This window comes from Schistocerca cancellata, chromosome 4, assembly GCF_023864275.1.
Source record: "Schistocerca cancellata isolate TAMUIC-IGC-003103 chromosome 4, iqSchCanc2.1, whole genome shotgun sequence".
Classification (NCBI taxonomy): Eukaryota; Metazoa; Arthropoda; class Insecta; order Orthoptera; family Acrididae; genus Schistocerca; species Schistocerca cancellata.
Window position 1 is genome coordinate 939279818 of NC_064629.1, and position 19881 is coordinate 939299698.

A 19881-nucleotide genomic window follows, 5' to 3' on the forward strand; every position below is an offset into this window, starting at 1 on the left:
GTGACTGCTGTGTACGGACGCAGAAGGAGCTAGCCACTGTTCGCGGATGGCTGAACGTGCTGATGGCCGTGGTCAGCCGTCTTCAGGCTGCTGCCTCGGAGTGTGGCGGCAGTAGGGAGTCTGGTGCGTCGCATGGTACACCCCAGGTGTTACATGCTCCACTCAGTCCCTGCTGTCGAGACATGTTCGCGTGTTCCGGGCGCGGTTGGGCCACCCTCTCCCCAAGGGGAGTGGCGGGTTCAACGGTGTTCGCGTCACACGAGGCGGAGGGTCAATGTAGAGGCTGGCCATGTGGCATCGCCTGCTCTGCCTGTGAGTGGACATGTGGCTGCTCCTTCAGGAAGGTCCGAGCAGGCACACGGGGGGGTGCGGGTGGGGGTTTATTAGTGATTGGGAGCTCCAATGTTAGGCGGATGATGGAGCCCCTTGGAGAAATAGCGGAAAGGTCGGGGAATAAGACCAGTGTTCACTCTGTCTCCTTGCCGGGGATCTCATCCGAAATGTGGAGGAGGCTCTGCCGGCAGCGATAGAGAGCACTGGGTGCACCCGACCGCAAATTGTTGCTCATGTCGGCACCAATGACTCCTGCCATCTGGTTTCAGAGGTCATCCTCAGTTCATATAGGCGGTTGGCGGAGTTGGTGAAGGCGGAAAGCCTCGCTAGCGTGGTGGAATCTGAGCTAACTATTTGTAGTGTCGTTCCCAGAACCGATCGCGGTCCTCTGATTTGCAAGCGAGTGGAAAGCTTAAACCAGAAGCTCAGACGATTCTGCAGAGATCTGGGGTGCAAATTTCTCGACCTCCGCTATCGGGTGGAGAAATGTAGGGTCCCACTGAATAGGTCAGGCGTGCACTACACGAGGGAAACGGCTACAGAGGTAGTGGAGTACGTGTGGAGTGCACATGTGGGTTTTTTAGGTTAGAGAATGTCCTCCCTAGGCCCGACAAGACGCCTCCTGAGACACGACAAGGTAGCAGTAAGCAAAACGCAACAGGGAATGACAACATTAATGTGTTAATAGTAAACTGCAAGAGCGTCTATAGAAAGGTCCCAGAACTGCTCTCATTACTAAACGGTCACAATGCCCACATAGTACTAGGGACGGAAAATTGTCTGAAACCAGATGTAAACAGTAATGAAATTCTAAACTCAGGTTGGAATGTATACCGCAGAAACAGGCTGGACAATGAAGGGGGAGGCGTGTTTATAGCAATAAAAAGTGCAATAGTATCGAAGGAAATTGACGGGGATCCGAAATGTGAAATAATTTGGGTGAAGGTCACGGTTAAAGCAACTCAAACATAGTAATTGTATGTCTCTATGGCCCCCTGGCTCAGCAGCTGTTTTGACAGACCACCTGAAGGAAAATTTGGAAAATATTTTGAGTAGATTTCCCGACCATCTTTTAGTTTTGGGTGGAGATTTTAATTTACCAAATATAGACTGGGAGACTCAAATGTTTATAACGCGTGGCAGGGACAAAGAATGCAGTGAAATTTTTTAAAGTGCATTATCTGAAAACTACCTTGAGCAGTTAAACAGAGAACTGACTCGTGGCGATAAAATATTAGACCTTCTGGTGACAAACAGACCCGAACTATTTGAAACAGTTACCGCAGAACAGGGAATCAGCGATCATAAAGCAGTTACAGCATAGGTGATTTCAGCCGTAAACAGAAATATTAAAAAAGGTAGGAACATTTTTCGGATTAGCAAAAGTGACAAAAAGCAGATTTCAGAGTACTTGACGGCTCAACACAAAAATTTCATCTCAAGTACAGATAGTGTTGAGGATCAGTGGACAAAGTTCGAAACCGTCGTACAATATGCATTAAATGAGTATGTGCCAAGTAAGATCGTAAGAGATGGAAAAGAGCCACCGTGGTAGAACAACCGAGTTAGAAAACTGCTACGGAAGCAAAGGGAACTTCACAGCAAACATAAACATAGCCAAATCCTTGCAGATAAACAAAAATTACACGAAGCGAAATGTAATGTGAGGAGGGCTATGCGAGAGGCGTTTAACGAATTCGAAAGTAAAGTTCTATGTACTGACTTGGCAGAAAATCCTAAGAAATTTTTGGTCTTATGTCAAAGCGGTAGGTGGATCAAAACAAAATGTCCAGACACTCTGTGACCAAAATGGTACTGAAACAGAGGATGACAGACTAAAGGCCGAAATACTAAATGTCTTTTTCCAAAGCTGTTTCACAGAAGAAGACTGCACTGTAGTTCCTTCTCTAGATTGCCGCACAGGTGACAAAATGGTTAGATATCGAAATAGATGACAGGGGGATAGAAAAACAATTAATTGCTCAAAAGAGGAAAGGCTGCTGGACCTGATGGGATACCAGTTCGATTTTACACAGAGTACGCGAAGGAACTTGCCCCCTTCTTGCAGCTGTGTACTGTAGGTCTCTAGAAGAGCATAGAGTGCCAAAAGATTGGAAAACGGCACAGGTCATCCCCGTTTTCAAGAAGGGACGTCGAACAGGTGTACAGAACTATAGACCTATATCTCTAACGTCGATCAGTTGTAGAACTTTGGAATACGTATTATGTTCGAGTATAATTACTTTTCTGGAGACTAGAAATCTACTCTGTAGGAATCAGCATGGGTTTCGAAAAAGACGTTCATGTGAAACCCAGCTCACGCTATTCGTCCACGAGACTCAGAGGGCCATAGACACTTGTTCCCTGGTAGATGCCGTGTTTCTTGACTTCTGCAAGGCGTTTGATACAGTTGCCCACAGTCGTTTAATGAACAAAGTAAGAACGTATGGACTACCAGACCACTGTGTGATTGGATTGCAGATTTCCTAGATAACAGAACGCAACACGTCATTCTCAATGGAGAGAAGTCTTCCGAAGTAAGAGTGATTTCAGGTGTGCCACAGGGGAGTGTCGTAGAACCATTGCTATTCACAATATATATATAAATGACCTTGTGGATAACATCGGAAGTACTCTGAGGCTTTTTGCGGATGATGCTATAGTATATCGAGAGGTTGTAAGAATGGAAAACTGTACTGAAATGCACGAGGATTTGCAACGAATTGACGCATGGTGCAGGGAATGGCAATTGAATCTCAATGTAGACAAGTGTGATGTGCTGCGAATACATAGAAAGAAAGATTCTTTATCACTTAGCTACAAAATAGCAGGTCAGCCACTGGAAGCAGTTAATTCCATAACTTATCTGGGAGTAGGCATTAGGAGTGATTTAAAATGGATTGACAATATAAAATTAATAGTCGGTAAAGTAGATGCCAGACTGAGATTCATTGGAAGAATCCTAAGGAAATGCAGTCCGAAAACAAAGGAAGTAGGTTACATTACACTTGTTCGCCCACTGCTTGAATACTGCTCACCGGTGTGGGATCCATACCAGATAAGATTGATAGACGAGATAGAGAAGATCCAACGGAGAGCAGCGCGATTCGTTACAGGATCATTTAGTTATCGCGAAAGCGTTATGGAGATGATAGGTAAACTCCAGTGGAAGAATCTGCAAGAGAGACGTCCAGTAGCTTGATACGGGTTTTTGTTGAAGTTTTGAGAACATACCTTCACCGAGGAGTCAAGCAGTATATTGCTCCCTCCTGTGTATATCTCGCTAAGAGAGCATGAGGATAAAATCAGAGAGATTAGAGCCCACACAGAGGCATACCGACAATCTTTCTTTCCATGAACAATACGATACTGGAATAGAAGGGAGAACAGATAGAGATACTCAAGGTACCCTCCGCCAGACACCGTCAGGTGGCTTGCGGAGTATGGACGTAGATGTAGATGATGCGTGATAGGTTCACCTTGAGCATCAGGCTTATAAAGTATATGAGTGTGTGTGTGCGTGCGTGTGTGTGTGTGTGTGTGTGTCTGTGTGTGTGTGTGTGTGTGTGTGTGTGTGTGTTACGATATGTGCAAAGAAAATGACTATGTCCACTCGAAAGGAACATATGGATCTGATGTGAAATACTGCGTAAGCAATGGGAATGGAAGATTTTTTTTTTACTTGGAAATGTACATCAAGTCATAAGAATGGCACAGATATTTCTGTTTCCAGAGCCACAACCATCAGCAGGGTGTATTAATGATACTCCGCTCTTCGAATGTCGTCCAATTGAGACTGAGATCGTAATATTTAACTGTAAGTAGAGTGATAAAATATATATGTAGCCGCTTTCCTGGGATGATTCTGTCTGGGGGTGGGTGGTGCACGGCGGCGGTGCCCTGTAGCAGGAATGATTCACATTTCCGGCTAAAGGCAGGAGCTGTCTGCATGGAAAGGCCTGTTTCAATACATTGATGTACCTGACCCAACCCTGTCGCCCTCTAGACGGCTCAATATCGAGCTAAAAGTCTGTATGTGTTGGGCAGCCTCCGTCATCGCGTGTGTTCTCCATGGAAATTTGTGAAGATTCAATACAGACGTGTGTTTGCACTAGAACATTATTTCCTCCCACGTAAATTGTCCGGTTGACCGCGTCTTCGTATTTCCCGTGGTGCGTGGTGTGTGTTGTGTGCATCTAGCAGGTGAAAGACAGGTGGATGACATGTTTGCTGGTTCTCTAAACATGAAAAACACTTTATTTGTTTTGTAAATTATAAGGATGATTTGGAATCTGGTATATCACCCACATCGGTATTCGAGAGTTGAAATATTAGTTTCCTCTATTTTTTCGAGCTTTCATGTAAAGATCTTGGCAGACGAGATAAATTTCTAGTTACTCAGTGGTTTGCAGCACCCTTCACCTCGCTAAGGTTGCGGGTTTCTAGAGAAATAATTACCAGTCTATATCTTCGACATTATAGTGTGCAAGTGATCGGTAGCATACTGCTTAGTGCTTGATATCGAGCAGTATCGCGAAAATGGTATGATATTCTGGCAAACCATGTGAAAATACATATGTTCATGTAATCCCAGAGTCTTGAGATGGGTGCAGAAAGCAAGCAAGTGAGCAAGCAGGTAGGGGCCAGAAACAGTAACGCCTTTGTGCCAAGAGGAACCGACCCAGCCTTTGTACAATAGTTTGGAGAGTCACCTCGGACCACTGAGGGTGCTTAGGCCAGTGTGTGTGCGGGGGCAGGTGACTTTTGAACGTCGGCTGCGGTGGATGACCGCCCGACCTTGCGGGAAATATCTAGTGCTGAGAGGAGTTTATACGGTGCAGGTGCTTATGCTGTCTGTCTTCACAGAATATGTACGAGTGTCTGATGGTCGATAGACACATGCACTATACAGAAGTGGCGATTTTGTATGGCGCAGGATACGAATTGTGTGTTTACTACAACGATATGGTATGTGGAGATTGGTTTCATGCTAAAATACTCAAGCTGCCGTCGTCAGTCGCAGAGCAGTGTAATTGAGGAAGTGTCTTTCCATATTTGACGATCTGTAGACCCCTTTTGCAGGGTCTAACTGTCAGTACAATATGGCAACATGTACAAAATAGTTTTGCTGTTGAAAGTCTTGTATGCAGAAAAAAATTGTTTGACAGTGCTCCCACACTGGCAGCAGCGGCAGTTTGGCGGGTAATTTCAGTGACAACCAATCAGAATGCTCCATTCATTCACAAGACATCCTTTGCACTGGGACATAGAAGCCTCTACAGTCTTATTCGAACAAGATGGCGGCAAGGTATCTACAGAAAGTTCTGAGAGTAAGGAGATGTATTCTTTGTCCAGGTGTTCAAAGACAAGTTGAAGCAGACCATCCATCCCTGGCATGATGCTGTCCCTCATCCGCCATTGTGGCATTAGGACATCTCCAGACCAGTAGTTGTAGGACACCGAAAATTCCAGCCACGCTACGCAAACATATTGCATCTGTACGTGAGCCATACTGGGCAGGAAAACACATGCACGTGGCCAACACGTCTCGCATGTGTTATGGGATGTCCCGTTAGGATCGCTAGGATGATTGCACCCTGTGTTATTCTGGGAAGGGTTACAGCAGATTTCTATAGCGCATCCAGAGGGAGACTTGGCTGTTATTTATATAGACATGTGACGTCAGTATACTATTGACAACCTTTTAGCTGCGCCTCTGAGGGTGGGCTGCTATACGAACATCTCTCGCTCGGTGCTGGACCCTAATGCTCGAAATTCTGTAATATAAGTTAGCACAACTAGTAAAGTTTTGTGGAAACCTGTGAAGCAGTTATAACTGCCTGAAAAGGACGTGTTTATGCTATTAACATAAAACCCTTTTTTATGCTTTGTGATTTTTGATGATATTGACATGTATTTCACAGACTTATTACTAGTCGTTACGGATATATGACGTATTTTTCAAACTTCGAGCCTTTTCCCAAATTGCTATATAATATACCAGTGTGTTATCTATTTTCAAATTAATGATGTGAGCAGTGTCGTAGGGGATCCTCCGTTAACCATCCTAAAGTGGTTATACAATGATTATCCTTGCATAGATCTATTAACATTCTTTTGTATTAAGACTGCTTAAAAATTGAATCTGAGATATGATATACACAACAGCCTATTGAAAAATAAATAGTCCACACTAACGCCCCATGGTTGGATTCCTGAAGCCCTGTCATCATCTGAATAGAGAATATTGTCAGACCGTCAATACTTGACCTCACTCGCTCACTACCATATGCATTGCCAATACTGCTTGTCAATATTACTAATATTGACAATACATCAATACGCGCTCTCAGACGGTCAATAGATTGACCGTTTGACAATATTATTGAACTTGTGATGGCCTCTTCGTATTGAGTAGGGAATGACAACAGTTAGATATCTGCTTGAATGTATGTATCCAGGCGACAGTTTCTTGTGATGAAAACCTTTCTATACGTTATATACCTTCGTATGAATACATTATGGCTTAAAATATTTCATACACTGAGGGAGATGTCTCGGCACCTGCAGCTCAAATATTAAAAGGTAAACCACCTGCACTATGAGTCTTATAAGTTAATATATTACGTGGATACAACACCAACGTAAACATTCAACTGGTATTCTGTCTGCTCTGTGAACTGCGAGTGGGAACTTCCCATACATATAGTAGGCGTATACGTGGGCGTATGTACAAATAATATCTATGGAAGGTGTTGAAGTAGCTGTTAACTGCGCAGTGTGTGGTCACTAGTAGATGTATCTGTAAGTGCGCGGATTGTACGTAATTATTGTTATTCTTGCTATCAATATTTTAAAAGTTTTATCGATTTTATTACCTGACTATCTTTGTATTAAGCTTGTTAACTCTTCACGTTTGAAATGTGTCAATTGTTTTTGTTGTGATCATTTTGTGATTCGAATAATTATTTGATGTTTCATTATCGAAGACGATGAGGCTTGTGGGTCCCGTGGAAGTTTTCGACTATTCAAAACATCTCTCTCTTCAAAAACGTGAGTCAGTCGTTTCTCTGACTCATGCTCACGGCCATGATTTTCTTTTCCTACAAAATCCGCACAACAAAGCCGGCATCAAATACAAGGTAGGCCCTACTTTACAACTCTCTTCAGTTGTGTGTTGCAGTAGGCTTTCACTGTTGTTGCTGCCTTACTTGCAAATGTGCACCGCGTTTCTTCATGTGTTTTAGTTGCCCGTCCGTGGACAGCTATGCAAGTTGTGTCTGCATCATACCAAGAATATAAATCGCTTTATTTTTTACGATATATACAGAGGTACCGAACTTTTAGGTTTTCCGTAAGTGCAGTCTAATTCTAATATGCTCACTGATATCAACGCTGTGAATCCAGAATATAATTAACACAGTTGTTCAAGTTCAATTGCTGCACTATTCATTCTGCCATATTGTTTAAAGCATTTTGCTGTTATATTACAACGGTAATGTTAATGCACTACACTAACATACCTTTTTTAAAAATTTAAATGAACTAGATTATTCTCTTTTCTTTAAGGAGTAGCAGAAAAATTATGCAGCTTTTGCGTGATAGAAATCCAGAAAAATTCCCTATCAATGAAAAGTTGCTGCTACTTTCCACTATAGTGCATACAGTAATTTGTGTCATTAATGCAGTTGCATTGTTTAATATGCATGTTGTATTCAATGTATTTTGGAGACTGCATCACTGTATGTGATGTTTGCATTGTTAACTGTCTAAAGCTTTGTTTTATTTAGTTCAGTGTAAAACTATATGTTGCTACTAAGTTCTGTTTTGCCCAATCAAGTGAAGAGAGAGAGAAAGAGAGCTAGCTACTACACATGGAGCCAGTACAATATTTTTTAGATCACAACCTAAAAATATAGAAGTGCTAGCTGGACATGTAGTAACCACACTGCTGGGGCCATTGACAGACACAGTTTCAAGCACACAACCTATTAAGGCCATTCATTGGGGAGTAACTGAAAAGCAATACTGTATTTATTTTGGGTAAAAATGAATCTCTATTGAATGTATGAGTTTTGTGTGGATGTCATAACCTCCATCGTCCTTTTAACTATTTTTTTCCTGTCAGTCATTGAATCAAAGTGTGTTTCCTGAAAGACTAAAATATGTATCGTAAGAAATTTAATTATTTTTATTTTTTGTTGTTTGTCTTTCATAGACACCAGAAACCAGATCTGTGACACAGCTTAAAGTACTGTTGTTATCATGATTCTAGGGATATAACATGTTTGACTTCCTGCAACCCTGAATATGGTTACCAGTACCATGAAAATGATACAAATAAGGTTTTTGGAAAAGTTATTAATTGGTTTTCGGCGAATGGGCTTGCTCTGAACTTTGAAAAAACACAGTACATCCAATTTTCTGCTGCAAAAAGTATAATTCCTTCAATAAACATAACACATCAAAAGAGTCAGTAGCCAGGGTAGATCATACTAAGTTTTTGGGTGTACATATAGATTAGAATCTTAATTGGGAAATTCATATTTTGGATCTCGTAAAGCGACTAGGTTCAGCAACTTTTGCAATCAGAATGATTGCCAATTTTGAGGATGTAGAAATCAGTAAGCTAACATACTTCCACTCTCTGATGTCATACGGAATAATATTCTGGGGTAACTCAACACTTAGGCAAAGGTATTCATTGCTCAAAAGAAAGTAGTTAGAATAATGTGTGGAGTTCATAGTTGCACATCTTATTTATTTATTTATATATTCGCATTCCGTAGATCCAGTATACAAAAGAATTGCATGGATATGGAACGAGTCACAGTATAAATTAACACAGTAGCCTACTTGTATATGCTAACAAATGTAAATTGCAATTGGTGTATAAGAAACAAAGTATGTTAATAGTTACAGGCGTAAGCATTTTTTATTGTGAAACAGGAGTATAAAATGATAAAATAATAAAATAATAAATTACAATTTTCCATATTACAAACTATACATTAGCAGGAATTTGATAGTGCCAATTGCCTGAACACGAATCCCCATACTGGTGTAAGATGTATTAAGTTACAAAGTGGAAATAGCAAATATTAAAAGTAAAGTATTACATCTAAGTTACAATGTTACATTAAAGAATTGATTAAGAGAGTAAAACGCTTTTTCCAGAAGATATTCCTTCAATTTACGCTTAAATTTTGGCAGTTCACTGGTAAGATTTTTTATGTCAGATGGGAGTGCATTAAACACCTTTATTCTTGAGTAGTATACTCCCTTTTGTATCAGACTCAAGTTTTTTCTGTCAACATGAAAGTCATGTTTTGTTCTTGTGTCATAGTCATGATAAGAAATATTGGTTTTGTACATGTGTAGGTTCTTAGCTGAAAAGCACATAAGGGACAGGATATATTGTGAGGTCAGTGTTAATATTTTGTATGTTTTAAAAAAGAATTCTGCATGAATGATTCCTCTTAACTCCACTTATAATTCGAATTTCTCTTTTCTGAGTTACAAATACTTAATTTGCCGTTGGTTGGTTACCCCAGAATATCTGTTTAAAAGGTTATCTGTTTAAAAGGTTAGGAATTCTTACAACTGCTTCACAGTACATTTACTCAGAAATGAAATTTTTTCTCAACGGCATGGACCAGTTTAAAATCGACAGCGACATTCATGATTACAATACCAGAAAAAGGAAAGACCTACACTATTCTCTACTTAACCTATCTTTGGCACAGAAAGGGGTAAAATATGCTGCTATTAAACTTTTTGATAAATTACCAGATGAAATAAAATGTCTGACAGACAGCAGTAATAGTTTCAAAAACAAATTGAAATCATACCTCCTTGACAACTGCTTCTATATCATAGATGAATTCTTGAATATGAGTAAATAAATCTGGAGATATAATATATGCATTTTGTGCCATTTAAGGGAATGGGAAAGATAATAGGAATATTTAGGTACAACACTATAATGTAAACAAAAAAAACTTGTTTCCTGTGCGCATTTCTTGTGCATTTGACACGTTCTGCATCATAACGATTTTTCCGTGATATTGGTCAATGGAACACGTAACTAACTAACGAAATGATCTGTTCAACTCTTGCCACATATACACTTGTATATAAGACATTATGAATGGGCAAACCTTTGCAGGAGCAGTGTTTCTTGCTGTCTAAATTAACTGCAGATAAAAAGTGAGCCAGCAAATAAAGAGCATTTCTCATAGGTACAATACACACACTTTATCTCAGTATGTGAACTCCCCAAATCTGAATTAGTCGAAGCTGGAAGATTTTCTATCAGGTTCCCGCTAATCTTTGCTTTCAACAATACTGCATGTAGTAGCATTACAGTAGCCCTTACTGAATGTGATTTCATTTGACTTATGCATATTTTTGTTGCAATATGTGTCATTGGAATATGTGATTCTGTAAGGTGAGTTCAGTTTCACTTACACATAACATTTACACACTCATAAACTCTGATACATCTGCTTTCACGAATACTTGCTTGAAACACACATTGTAGGTACGGTTCCTGCATCAGAAGTTGATACCTGGTAGCATTGCACTTCTCCTCTTCCAGCATTGGTCTGCATGCAGAATGGGTTGTCGTTTTTCCTCTCCTCTACGTATAAGCTTACTCGAGCTAAAATGCAGGCACAAATGGTCCCTTTCATCATTTTAGGAAAATGAACTTCCTCGGAATGAAACTGTTAGATTCAATTCACACTTTCCATATTTCTCCCTACTTACAGCTGATGTCGCCATTTGTTAAGCTGTGTGAGACAACATTTCAGCACATGACATAGTTTTAAAGAGACATCATTGTAGGTCTTAATTTTGCTGGCTGGTTGAATTGTAAAATATCCGTATTTATGGGGTGTTTGGATGTGGCAGTGGGCAGATGTTGGAATTCACGGGAATGTAAGGACAGGCATACTTGTCTGGAATTCATGAAAACATGAGGGCAGGCATACTTGTCTCCAAGATACTGGTTCACCATGTCTGGCCATCACAAAAGAGGGTAGCCTCGTTACGCACGAAGAACATCGTAGTCCTTTCAAGTATTTGCCACGCGTCTGAGAACAAGTAATAGACTCCCTGCAACAGTCTGTCCTCCCACACCTTTGGTGAGAGTCTAGCAGCACCGTGACTAGGAAATGACCATCCCACGCATAGGCTGCCATTAATACCGCAACACAAACAACTGCATTTGGAGTGCTGCCACGACTAGCAAGTGTGAACTGCTGACGAATGCCATCACATTGCATTCAGTGATGTATTGCGGTTCTACACTACCCCTCACTACCATCATTTTCAAGCACGGATTGTTCCAGCATTTTGGAGAGAGTCAGCATTCTTGCTACTAGTGTCACAGTGTGGGGAACCATTGCACGTGAATTCGTGTCTCGGTCGGTAGTGATTGAGGACACTCTGACAGCACACCAATATGTCACGTACGTGCTGCATCCTCCTGTGTTCCTTCTCATCGGACAGTATTGTAGTGCCATTTTTCAACACAGTAATGCTCATCCACACTTGTCACATGTCTCTATGAAATACCTATGTGGTACTGAGGTACTCCCATGGCCAGCAAGATCCCCAAATCTGTCCCTTAGAGAACATGGCTGGAACGTCAGCTCCGTCCCAGTGCCAGTATCTAGGATATCGAGGACCATTTACAACAATTGGGGGCCATCTTGCATCAGGAGAGACTACATTGGTTTTATAACCCCCCCCCCCCCCCCCCCCCCCGCCCTCCTAAATGACTCAGTGAATACATCCAGGCCAGAGGGTGCGCAACATCATGTTAATATCAGAATGAAATTTTCGGTCTACGGTGGACTGTGCTGTGGAGTGTGTGCCGATATTATGAAACTTCCTGGCAGGTTAAAATTCTGTGCTGGACCAAAACTTGAACTCGGGACCTTTGCCTTTTACGGGAAAGTGGTCTAGCGACCGAGTCACCCGAGCGTGGCTCACGACCCACCCTCACAGCCTTACTTCTACCAGTACCTCGTGTCCTACCTTACAAACTGAGGTACTGACAGAAGTAAATCTGTCAGGATGGATCGTGAGTCATGCTCGGGTAGCTCAGTTGGTGCAACACTTGCTCGAAAAAGGCAAAGGTGCTGAGTTCAAGCTTTGGTCTGGCACACAGTTTTAATCTACCGGGGAAGTTTCAGTGTCATACTGATACGTAGGCTGATACTGCTAAGTTCTTTGTAAAATTGACTAGATTTTGTAATCACTGAAATAACATTACATACCCTCTCAGACTGTGAAATCTCATTTCCACATCCATCTCTGGGTGCTTCACTTTTTTCTTTTTTTAAAATAAGTCCACATGTATACTTTTTCAGTAATACTCAACTTGTGTCGAATATCTAAAGTTTATAGTGTTGAAATGTGAATTGAAGTAAAATTGCATTTGGTTTTACATACATCTCATTTGTATGAAATCAACTTTGTTGACGGGAAAGTAGTGTGGAATGCAACTACGTGATTTGGGTGTTAGAATACAGGGAGATACTATCGTCATCAGTTGCGAACAAAAGATATATTTCCTTTATAGATTCATTTGTAAAAGGCTGCAATATAAGATTTCTGAGTGTTTGTTTTTAAATTTGTGCTCATCTTTTCCTTCCTTTATTTGTGGCATTTGTCCACTAAAGAACCGAGTGAGGTGGCGCAGTGATTAGCACACTGGACTCTCATTCGGGAGGATTAAGGTTCGATCCCGCAACCGGCCTTTCTGATTTAGGTCTTCCGTTATTTCCCTAAATCGTTCCAGGCAAATGCCAGGATGGTGCCTTTGAAAGGGCACAGCAAACTTCCTTCCCTAATCCAATAAGACCGATGACCTGTATGGCTGCATTGTTCCAGCTGAGATTCAGTCCTGCAGAAGTATGTGTACTTCTGCAGCTCTGAAGAAGAATTTGTCCAAAAGCTAGCCAAATTCTCTTGTCTTGCTTATGTACTTATCAGTGCTTCAGCACCTCAACTACTTAGTGAGTTGTTACCATTACTCTTTAAGTTATTTGAGTGCATTAGATTTGGAGAAGCACTGAAATTATTTAAAGGCAGTCAGGATAATTCTGTGTAAACTCACAGATATTTAGGTGACTCTTGATCTAACCATTTCACAATTTAGTCATATTTGGTACATGGATACCTACATGACTTAATAGTATAACTGCCAAATAGCACTATCCTAACTCAAACTGTTTTTGATAAATTCAAGTTTGAAGGCTCAAGCGTGTGTAATTAGTCGTTAGTCAGGTACCAATTCAGAGATCTACTACTTAGTAATGAACTGACCTACAGACCTCAATTTTTTATGCATTTAGTATGTAGGTTACTTATATAAATATATAATGTATGAAAAGTAGGCTACATAATTTAGATTTTTTATGGCAAATGTTGAAAAACAGATGTTTCTGTGCTGTGCTTCAAATTCATGATTTTTGAAAAAACGTAACTTTTTAAAGGAAAATGGCATGGACTTCAGCTTGTGCACTGTAACTTTTTAGTCTTGCTATTAAATATAAATAATGAAGATTGTTTGGCATTCAGTTAAGAGTTCTGACTTCCACTCAAAGCTAATTCTGTCAGAAAAAGAATTTAATTTGATAAACTCCGAAGTCCTGTGCGGGTACATAGACAACTGAATCTCAGCTTAGTTTTCTTTTGCTGAAACGTTAACATATCTGGGAGCAATGAAAAGAAAAATATTGTGACTAACTTTATTCATATGGAAAGAACATGATGATCAGGATTTAGGTACCCTTTTTTGAAATAAAAAGGAGAATCCCTCATAATACTTAAGAATGCATAGAAAAATAAGGTTAGCTTCTTTCGTCAAGATATTAGAGGATTGAGTAGTAAAACAGAAGAGCTTCTTGTTTGTTTGGGGAGAGCTCTGAAAAGATAGACATGAGATATTCCATGTCCAATCAACACAGGTGTGGCAAGTAATGATACCACGGCGAAATAATGACATTTGACACTACTTTATTGTAATGATATACTTTATTCACTTCATGATCACAAAACATAACAACACAGAACAAAGCTAGACATAAAGTCAGTTCAAAGATCGTCATAGAGAGAGATCATACGGATTGATGCATTGAACCACCACAGAGCCCCCCCCCCCCCCCCTCCCACTCCCTGGGAGTGTGGAGAATGGCGTAGGAGCAAAAGGAGTAAGGAATTGTATCATGGAGGTGATAAGTAAAGACAAAACATAATCTTTCATCCATGTTGGTTGGTGTAGGGGACGACCGGCGCAGGGGAGCGGGATCTGAATAGGAGGGAAAGGGAGGGACTGTGGACGGCTGCATAGAATGACAACTGACAGTATCCCATCCTCATTGATAGAAGCTTGAAGGGAGCTGTTGACAAAATCTTCAGGCAAGCTAGTAACTCGGATGAGCGTGAGGTTAACGTCCTTAGATTTACATACATGAGAAGGTGCACAAAAAAACAGAGTCATTATGATGTTGCACTGAAATGCTGTTCACTGGGAATGCTGAGATGTCAATGGTAAATGTGGTCATAGTTGGACGAATGGTTCCATATTGCAACATAATAGTCACAGCCCGCAAGTTCCTTGTGTAAAAAGACTGGTGTGCATTTATGTGCTTGTGGTTGTGGGATGTGCATGTGCAAGATATGAGAGCAAACATGCTCGACTAATGAGGGTAACCTGTCTTCATGGAGAGTAATAGTGTCCTTGACAAATTCTGCTTGGAGTACCAGGGTTCGCTGTAAAGGATCTCTGCTAGAGAGTAGATTAAGACTTGTTCCATAGATCATGAATACGACACTTCGTAATGATGTGGAACGTGTCAGGTTAATAAAAGATGTCTGTACAAGATATTACATTACACAAAATATTGCATGACACTAATGTTTAATTTTTTTTCTCTTCTTCCCCCTCCCTTAATTTATATCTAAAAATTCAGCCAATGAGTAGGAGGAGTTGTCATCTAGAAATTCTTTTAAGTTATTTTTAAATGTTGGTTGACCATCTGTCAGGCTTTTGATGCTCTTTGGTAGGTGACCAAAGACTTTTGTGGCAGCATAATTTACCCCTTTCTGTGCCAAAGTCAGATTTAACCCTGCATAGTGAAGATCATCCTTTCTCCTGGTGTTATAGCTATGCACACTGCTATTACTTTTGAACTGGGTTGGATTATTAACAACAAATTTCGTAAGTGAATGTATATACTGTGAGAATCCCTAGATCCTTAAATAGATGTCTGCAGGATGACCGTGGGTGGGCTCCAGCAATTATTCTGATTACATGTTTTTGAGCAATGAATACTTTTCTACTCAACGATGAATTGCCCCAGAATATGGTGCCATACGAAAGCAGTGAATGAAAGTAGGCATAGTAAGCTAATTTACTGAGATTCTTATCATCAAAATTTGCAATAACCCTAATAGCATACGTAGCTGAACTCAGAAGTTTCAGCAGACCATCAATGTGTTGCTTCCAGTTTCACCTTTCATCAATGGACACACCTAAAAATTTTGAAAATTCTACCTTAGCTACAGACTTCTGTTCAAAGTCTATATTTATTATTGGAGTTGTGTCATTTACTGTACGGAACTGTATATACTGTGTTTTATCAAAATTTAAAGAGAGTCCGTTTGCTGAGAACCACTTAATAATTTTGTGAAAAACATCATTTACAATTACATCACTTAGTTCTTGGTTTTTGGATGTTATTACTATACTTGTATCATCAGCAAAAAGAACTAACTTTGCATCTTCATCAATGTGGAATGGTAAGTCATTAATGTATATCAAGAACAGTAAAGGACCTAAGACTGAACCCTGTGGGACCCCGTACTTGATAGCCCCCCAGTTTGAGGAATCAGCTGTTGTTTTAACATTACATGAGGCCTTTAAATCATCTTTATAGGACGTTCAAATCCCTAGCAGTACCCACAAACCGCGCGAGATTAGCTGAGCGGTCTAAGGTGCTGCAGTCATGGACTGTGCGGCTGGTCCCGGCGGAGGTTCGAGTCCTCCCTCGGGCATGGATGTGTGTGTTTGTCCTTAGGATAATTTAGTTGAAGTAGTGTGTAACCTTAGGGACTGATGACCTTAGCAGTTAAGTCCCGTAAGATTTCACACACATTTGAACAGTACCCACAAAAGTGCATCCTACCAAGAGTAGGAGTAGCATATTAAGCTGCCTTTAGTGTGCGGTGCCAGTGCTCCACCAACCTGTTTCTTTGGGAGTGGTAGACTGTTGTAGGGAAACGCTTGGCACCACATAAGAGACACAATCATTAGAAGAGTAGAGATTCGAATTGCCTGCCCTGATCTGTGGTGATGGATGCAGGGCATCCAAAATGGGACAGCCAGCAGGTAATGAATGCTCAAGCCATGGTATCCTCTGAGATATCGTTCAAAGGAACTGCCTCTGCGCACTGGTCAGTGGTCAGTGACTGACAAAATCTAATGGTGGCCATTAGAAGGGGGTAGGGTGCTGACAAGGTCCATATGAACGTGTTTGAAGCATCCCTTCGGTATTTCAAACTGTCCCAGAGGGGGGGATATGCATGTCGACCAACTTTGGCATGTAGGCAAGATACCCAGGCTTGTGTCCACTCACGAAAGTCTTTCTTGATGTGTGGCCGAATGAAATGTTCAATTACTAGGTGCACTTTCGCTCTGGTGCTCGGGTGGGCTAGACCGGGCAGCGAAGAAAAAATGGCCTGTCGAAGAAGAAGGGGTACGAGTGGTCGTGGTATGTTAGTTGAAATATCACAAAGAATCGGTTGTGTGATGCTAGGAAAAGGGCATGGTTGAATGTGGAGAGAGATGTAGTTGTTAGTAGCTAGCGACTGTACCTCCAGATCAGTAGTTTGTAGTAACGCGAGCTGTATGGGATCAAACAGGCTCGTAATAGTATTAATGCATGACATGTAGTCTGCTATGATGTTTTCCAGCCTCTAATAAAATGTATGTCTGTTTTATATTGGCTGATGAAATCCATATGCCTAAAGTGACATGGAGGGAGATCACTAGCTGGGTTACACAGTGCGTCAACCAGGGGACAGTGATATTTGTAAACAGTGATGTCATGTGCCTCAATGTCTTCTCGGAAATAGTGTATGACTTCATAAATGCCCAGTAGCTCCCTGTCAAATGCTGACAATTAACGTTGAGAGGCAGGTAGTTTTTTTGAAAAGAAACATAGTGGTTGAGAGTCTTTGCGAATGTGCTGCTGCAGCACGGTGCTGATCAGTGTCACCAACATCTGTAGTGATTGAGATAGGTGCATCAGTGCTGGGATGGGCTAGTGTGACTGCATTACCTAGGGCTGTTCTTAGGTCACTGAAGGCACAGGTCATGTCCTGAGTCCACTTAACCTTGCGATCGCCTGAGGTATGTTTGCCTGAGAAGTTATAGAGGTCAGTTAGGGAGGTGGCATCAGGGATGTGGTGCCCGAAAAAATTGATTGTGCCCAAGAAGCGATGTAGGTCACGAAAAGTGACTGGTGGTGGTAAGCTCGTAATGTGAGCAACACGTTCAGACATTAGGCATGCCTTCAGAGTTCACTGTGTGGTCCAGGAACGTAACTTCTTCCTGGTATAGCTGGGATTTGTCTTTGTTTATCTCAATGCCTTTATCTGAGAGCACGTAGGGTACTCGAGAAAGATGTTCACGTTCATTAGCAGAGGCAGAGAAAATTAAAATGTCATCAAGTCAAGCATAACATCTGCATGTTTAAGTCTGTAAAGCATATAGTAATATTCGAACAAGCCAAGGTGGGTTATAACGGCTGTCTTAGGAATGTTGTCTTTGTACATTGGAATCTGATGATATGCCTTATGACAGTCAGTGATGGTAAAATGCCAAGCACCATGTAACTGCAATGTAAAATCTGGAATGTAAGGGATGGGGCAGTTGTCTAAAATGCTGCGGGCATTGAGTCTATAGTAGTCTCCAATAAAGTCTGAAGGTGGAGTCCTTTTTGGGGACGAGATGAATAGGTGATGACCAATTACTGCCAGAAGGACATACGATTCCTCGTTTTAAAAGATCCTGAATGCATCCTTTTGTGGCACAAAGTTTCTTAGCCAATAGACAGTGTGCTTTTGCACAGACAGGGAGTTGTCCCATAGTACGTAGCCTATGACGTGAACCGTTTGTAATAACTTTAATGGAGATCCTCACTGGGCCTACATGAGCAGAAGGCACTCCAGAGGAGGGAACAACGTACTATGCAGCACTGTGAAACTGAGAACTGACCTGTAGAATAGGTGGTGAAGGTGGTGTTGTATCTGCCATCGGGTACTGTGCTGGCAGCTGTAGGTGTGGAGTCCAGTCCAGCTGTTGTATGCAGTGTCAGCACAGTGAGAGAGGTGTGGCCTGTGTCGGCAGTAGGCGAGGTAGTGTGAGGGCGTGCGGGCTCGACGTGAGCTTGCAGGATGGCATCGATCATAGTGGCTGCATAGCTCATTGGTTTGACAGCTGTAGAGCGAGCTTAGTCTGTCGATGTGGAGGAGGCGGATTTCTTGCTGTGGGAGCAAGAAGACAGTTCGCATTGAATGTTGTCTGTGGAGAGCAAGACTGGAGCAGTGGCCGACGTTTTAGTGGTGGTAGCAACTGAAAGGGCTGCGATGGTCGTTTGCACTCGTGCCAGGTCTGCGGAAATGTTGTCGATCGGAGCCTGCAGTGGTGTGTTGGCTGCACGTAGGGCTGAAGTGTCGTGTTGTCGGTTGAATAGCTTGCAGAGTGAATCGACTAGGTCTGAAGTGAGGGATGTGAGTTCAGCCAACTGGCATAAAGGGGCAGCCGCTGTTGCTCGGGCACGTGTGGGTGTTGCGATGAAGGAGCCCTCGATGTGTGTGTCAGAAGAGTGACGGAGCAGTGTTCCTGACGATAAATGTGGAGAGAGGCCATAGTTTCGTAGAAAATCAATGTCCGAAACTGGCTCGTCAATGTCGGCCACATTGAAAGTCCATTTGAAACAAAATTTCTGTTTCACTTAGAGGCAAAGGTGTGTGGAGCCATAGACAGTGACCGATGAATTGTTTGCTGCTCGCAGTGTCACGGCGGAAAGTGTCAGTGGCAAAATTGACAATGCTTGGGGTACAACTGTGGTAACTTAGCAGGTGTCGACCAGGAAGAACGTGTTGCTGATGAGGTCATATACATACAGTCTGCCCAGAGGTAGTTGTTTATTGTGTGAAATTGGTGTTGCTGCAGGCGCCCTGTAGAATACCCGTGAGATGATGCACCTAACTCATCCCACGACGGAAGTTTGGGTGCAGGGTGGACAGCAGGTGACACCTTTGAGCTGCATCTCCGTGATGAGTGTTGTACCAACACAGCGGACATACAGGGTGTGGCTGCAGACTGTGTGTGACATCTGTAGTTACAGCGCCAGAATCAGGTGAGGCAGAGAGGTTGCCTGGATGCGGACGCATGGAGGGGGTGGCCTGTTTATTACCACAGCCACCAGGTAGCACCTCGAGCGAGGTTGTCGACTGGAGTGACAT

General features: G+C 41.9%; 1 protein-coding gene across 4 annotated transcripts in view; it reads left to right on the forward strand.

Moving 5' to 3' along the window:
* The first annotated feature begins 7079 nt into the window (after positions 1-7079).
* LOC126185137 (leucine-rich repeat protein 1-like) overlaps positions 7080-19881 on the forward strand; it is a 115455-nt gene continuing 102653 nt past the window's right edge. For 2 of the 4 annotated variants that reach the window (XM_049927973.1, XM_049927976.1), the window contains exons 1-2: positions 7084-7152; positions 7323-7475. In XM_049927973.1, coding sequence (XP_049783930.1) covers positions 7326-7475 — 150 coding nt within the window. In that variant the 5' untranslated portion in view covers positions 7084-7152; positions 7323-7325. Of the gene's footprint in view, positions 7153-7322; positions 7476-19881 lie in introns of those variants that run through there. The other 2 variants (XM_049927974.1, XM_049927975.1) reach the window with 2 other exon arrangements.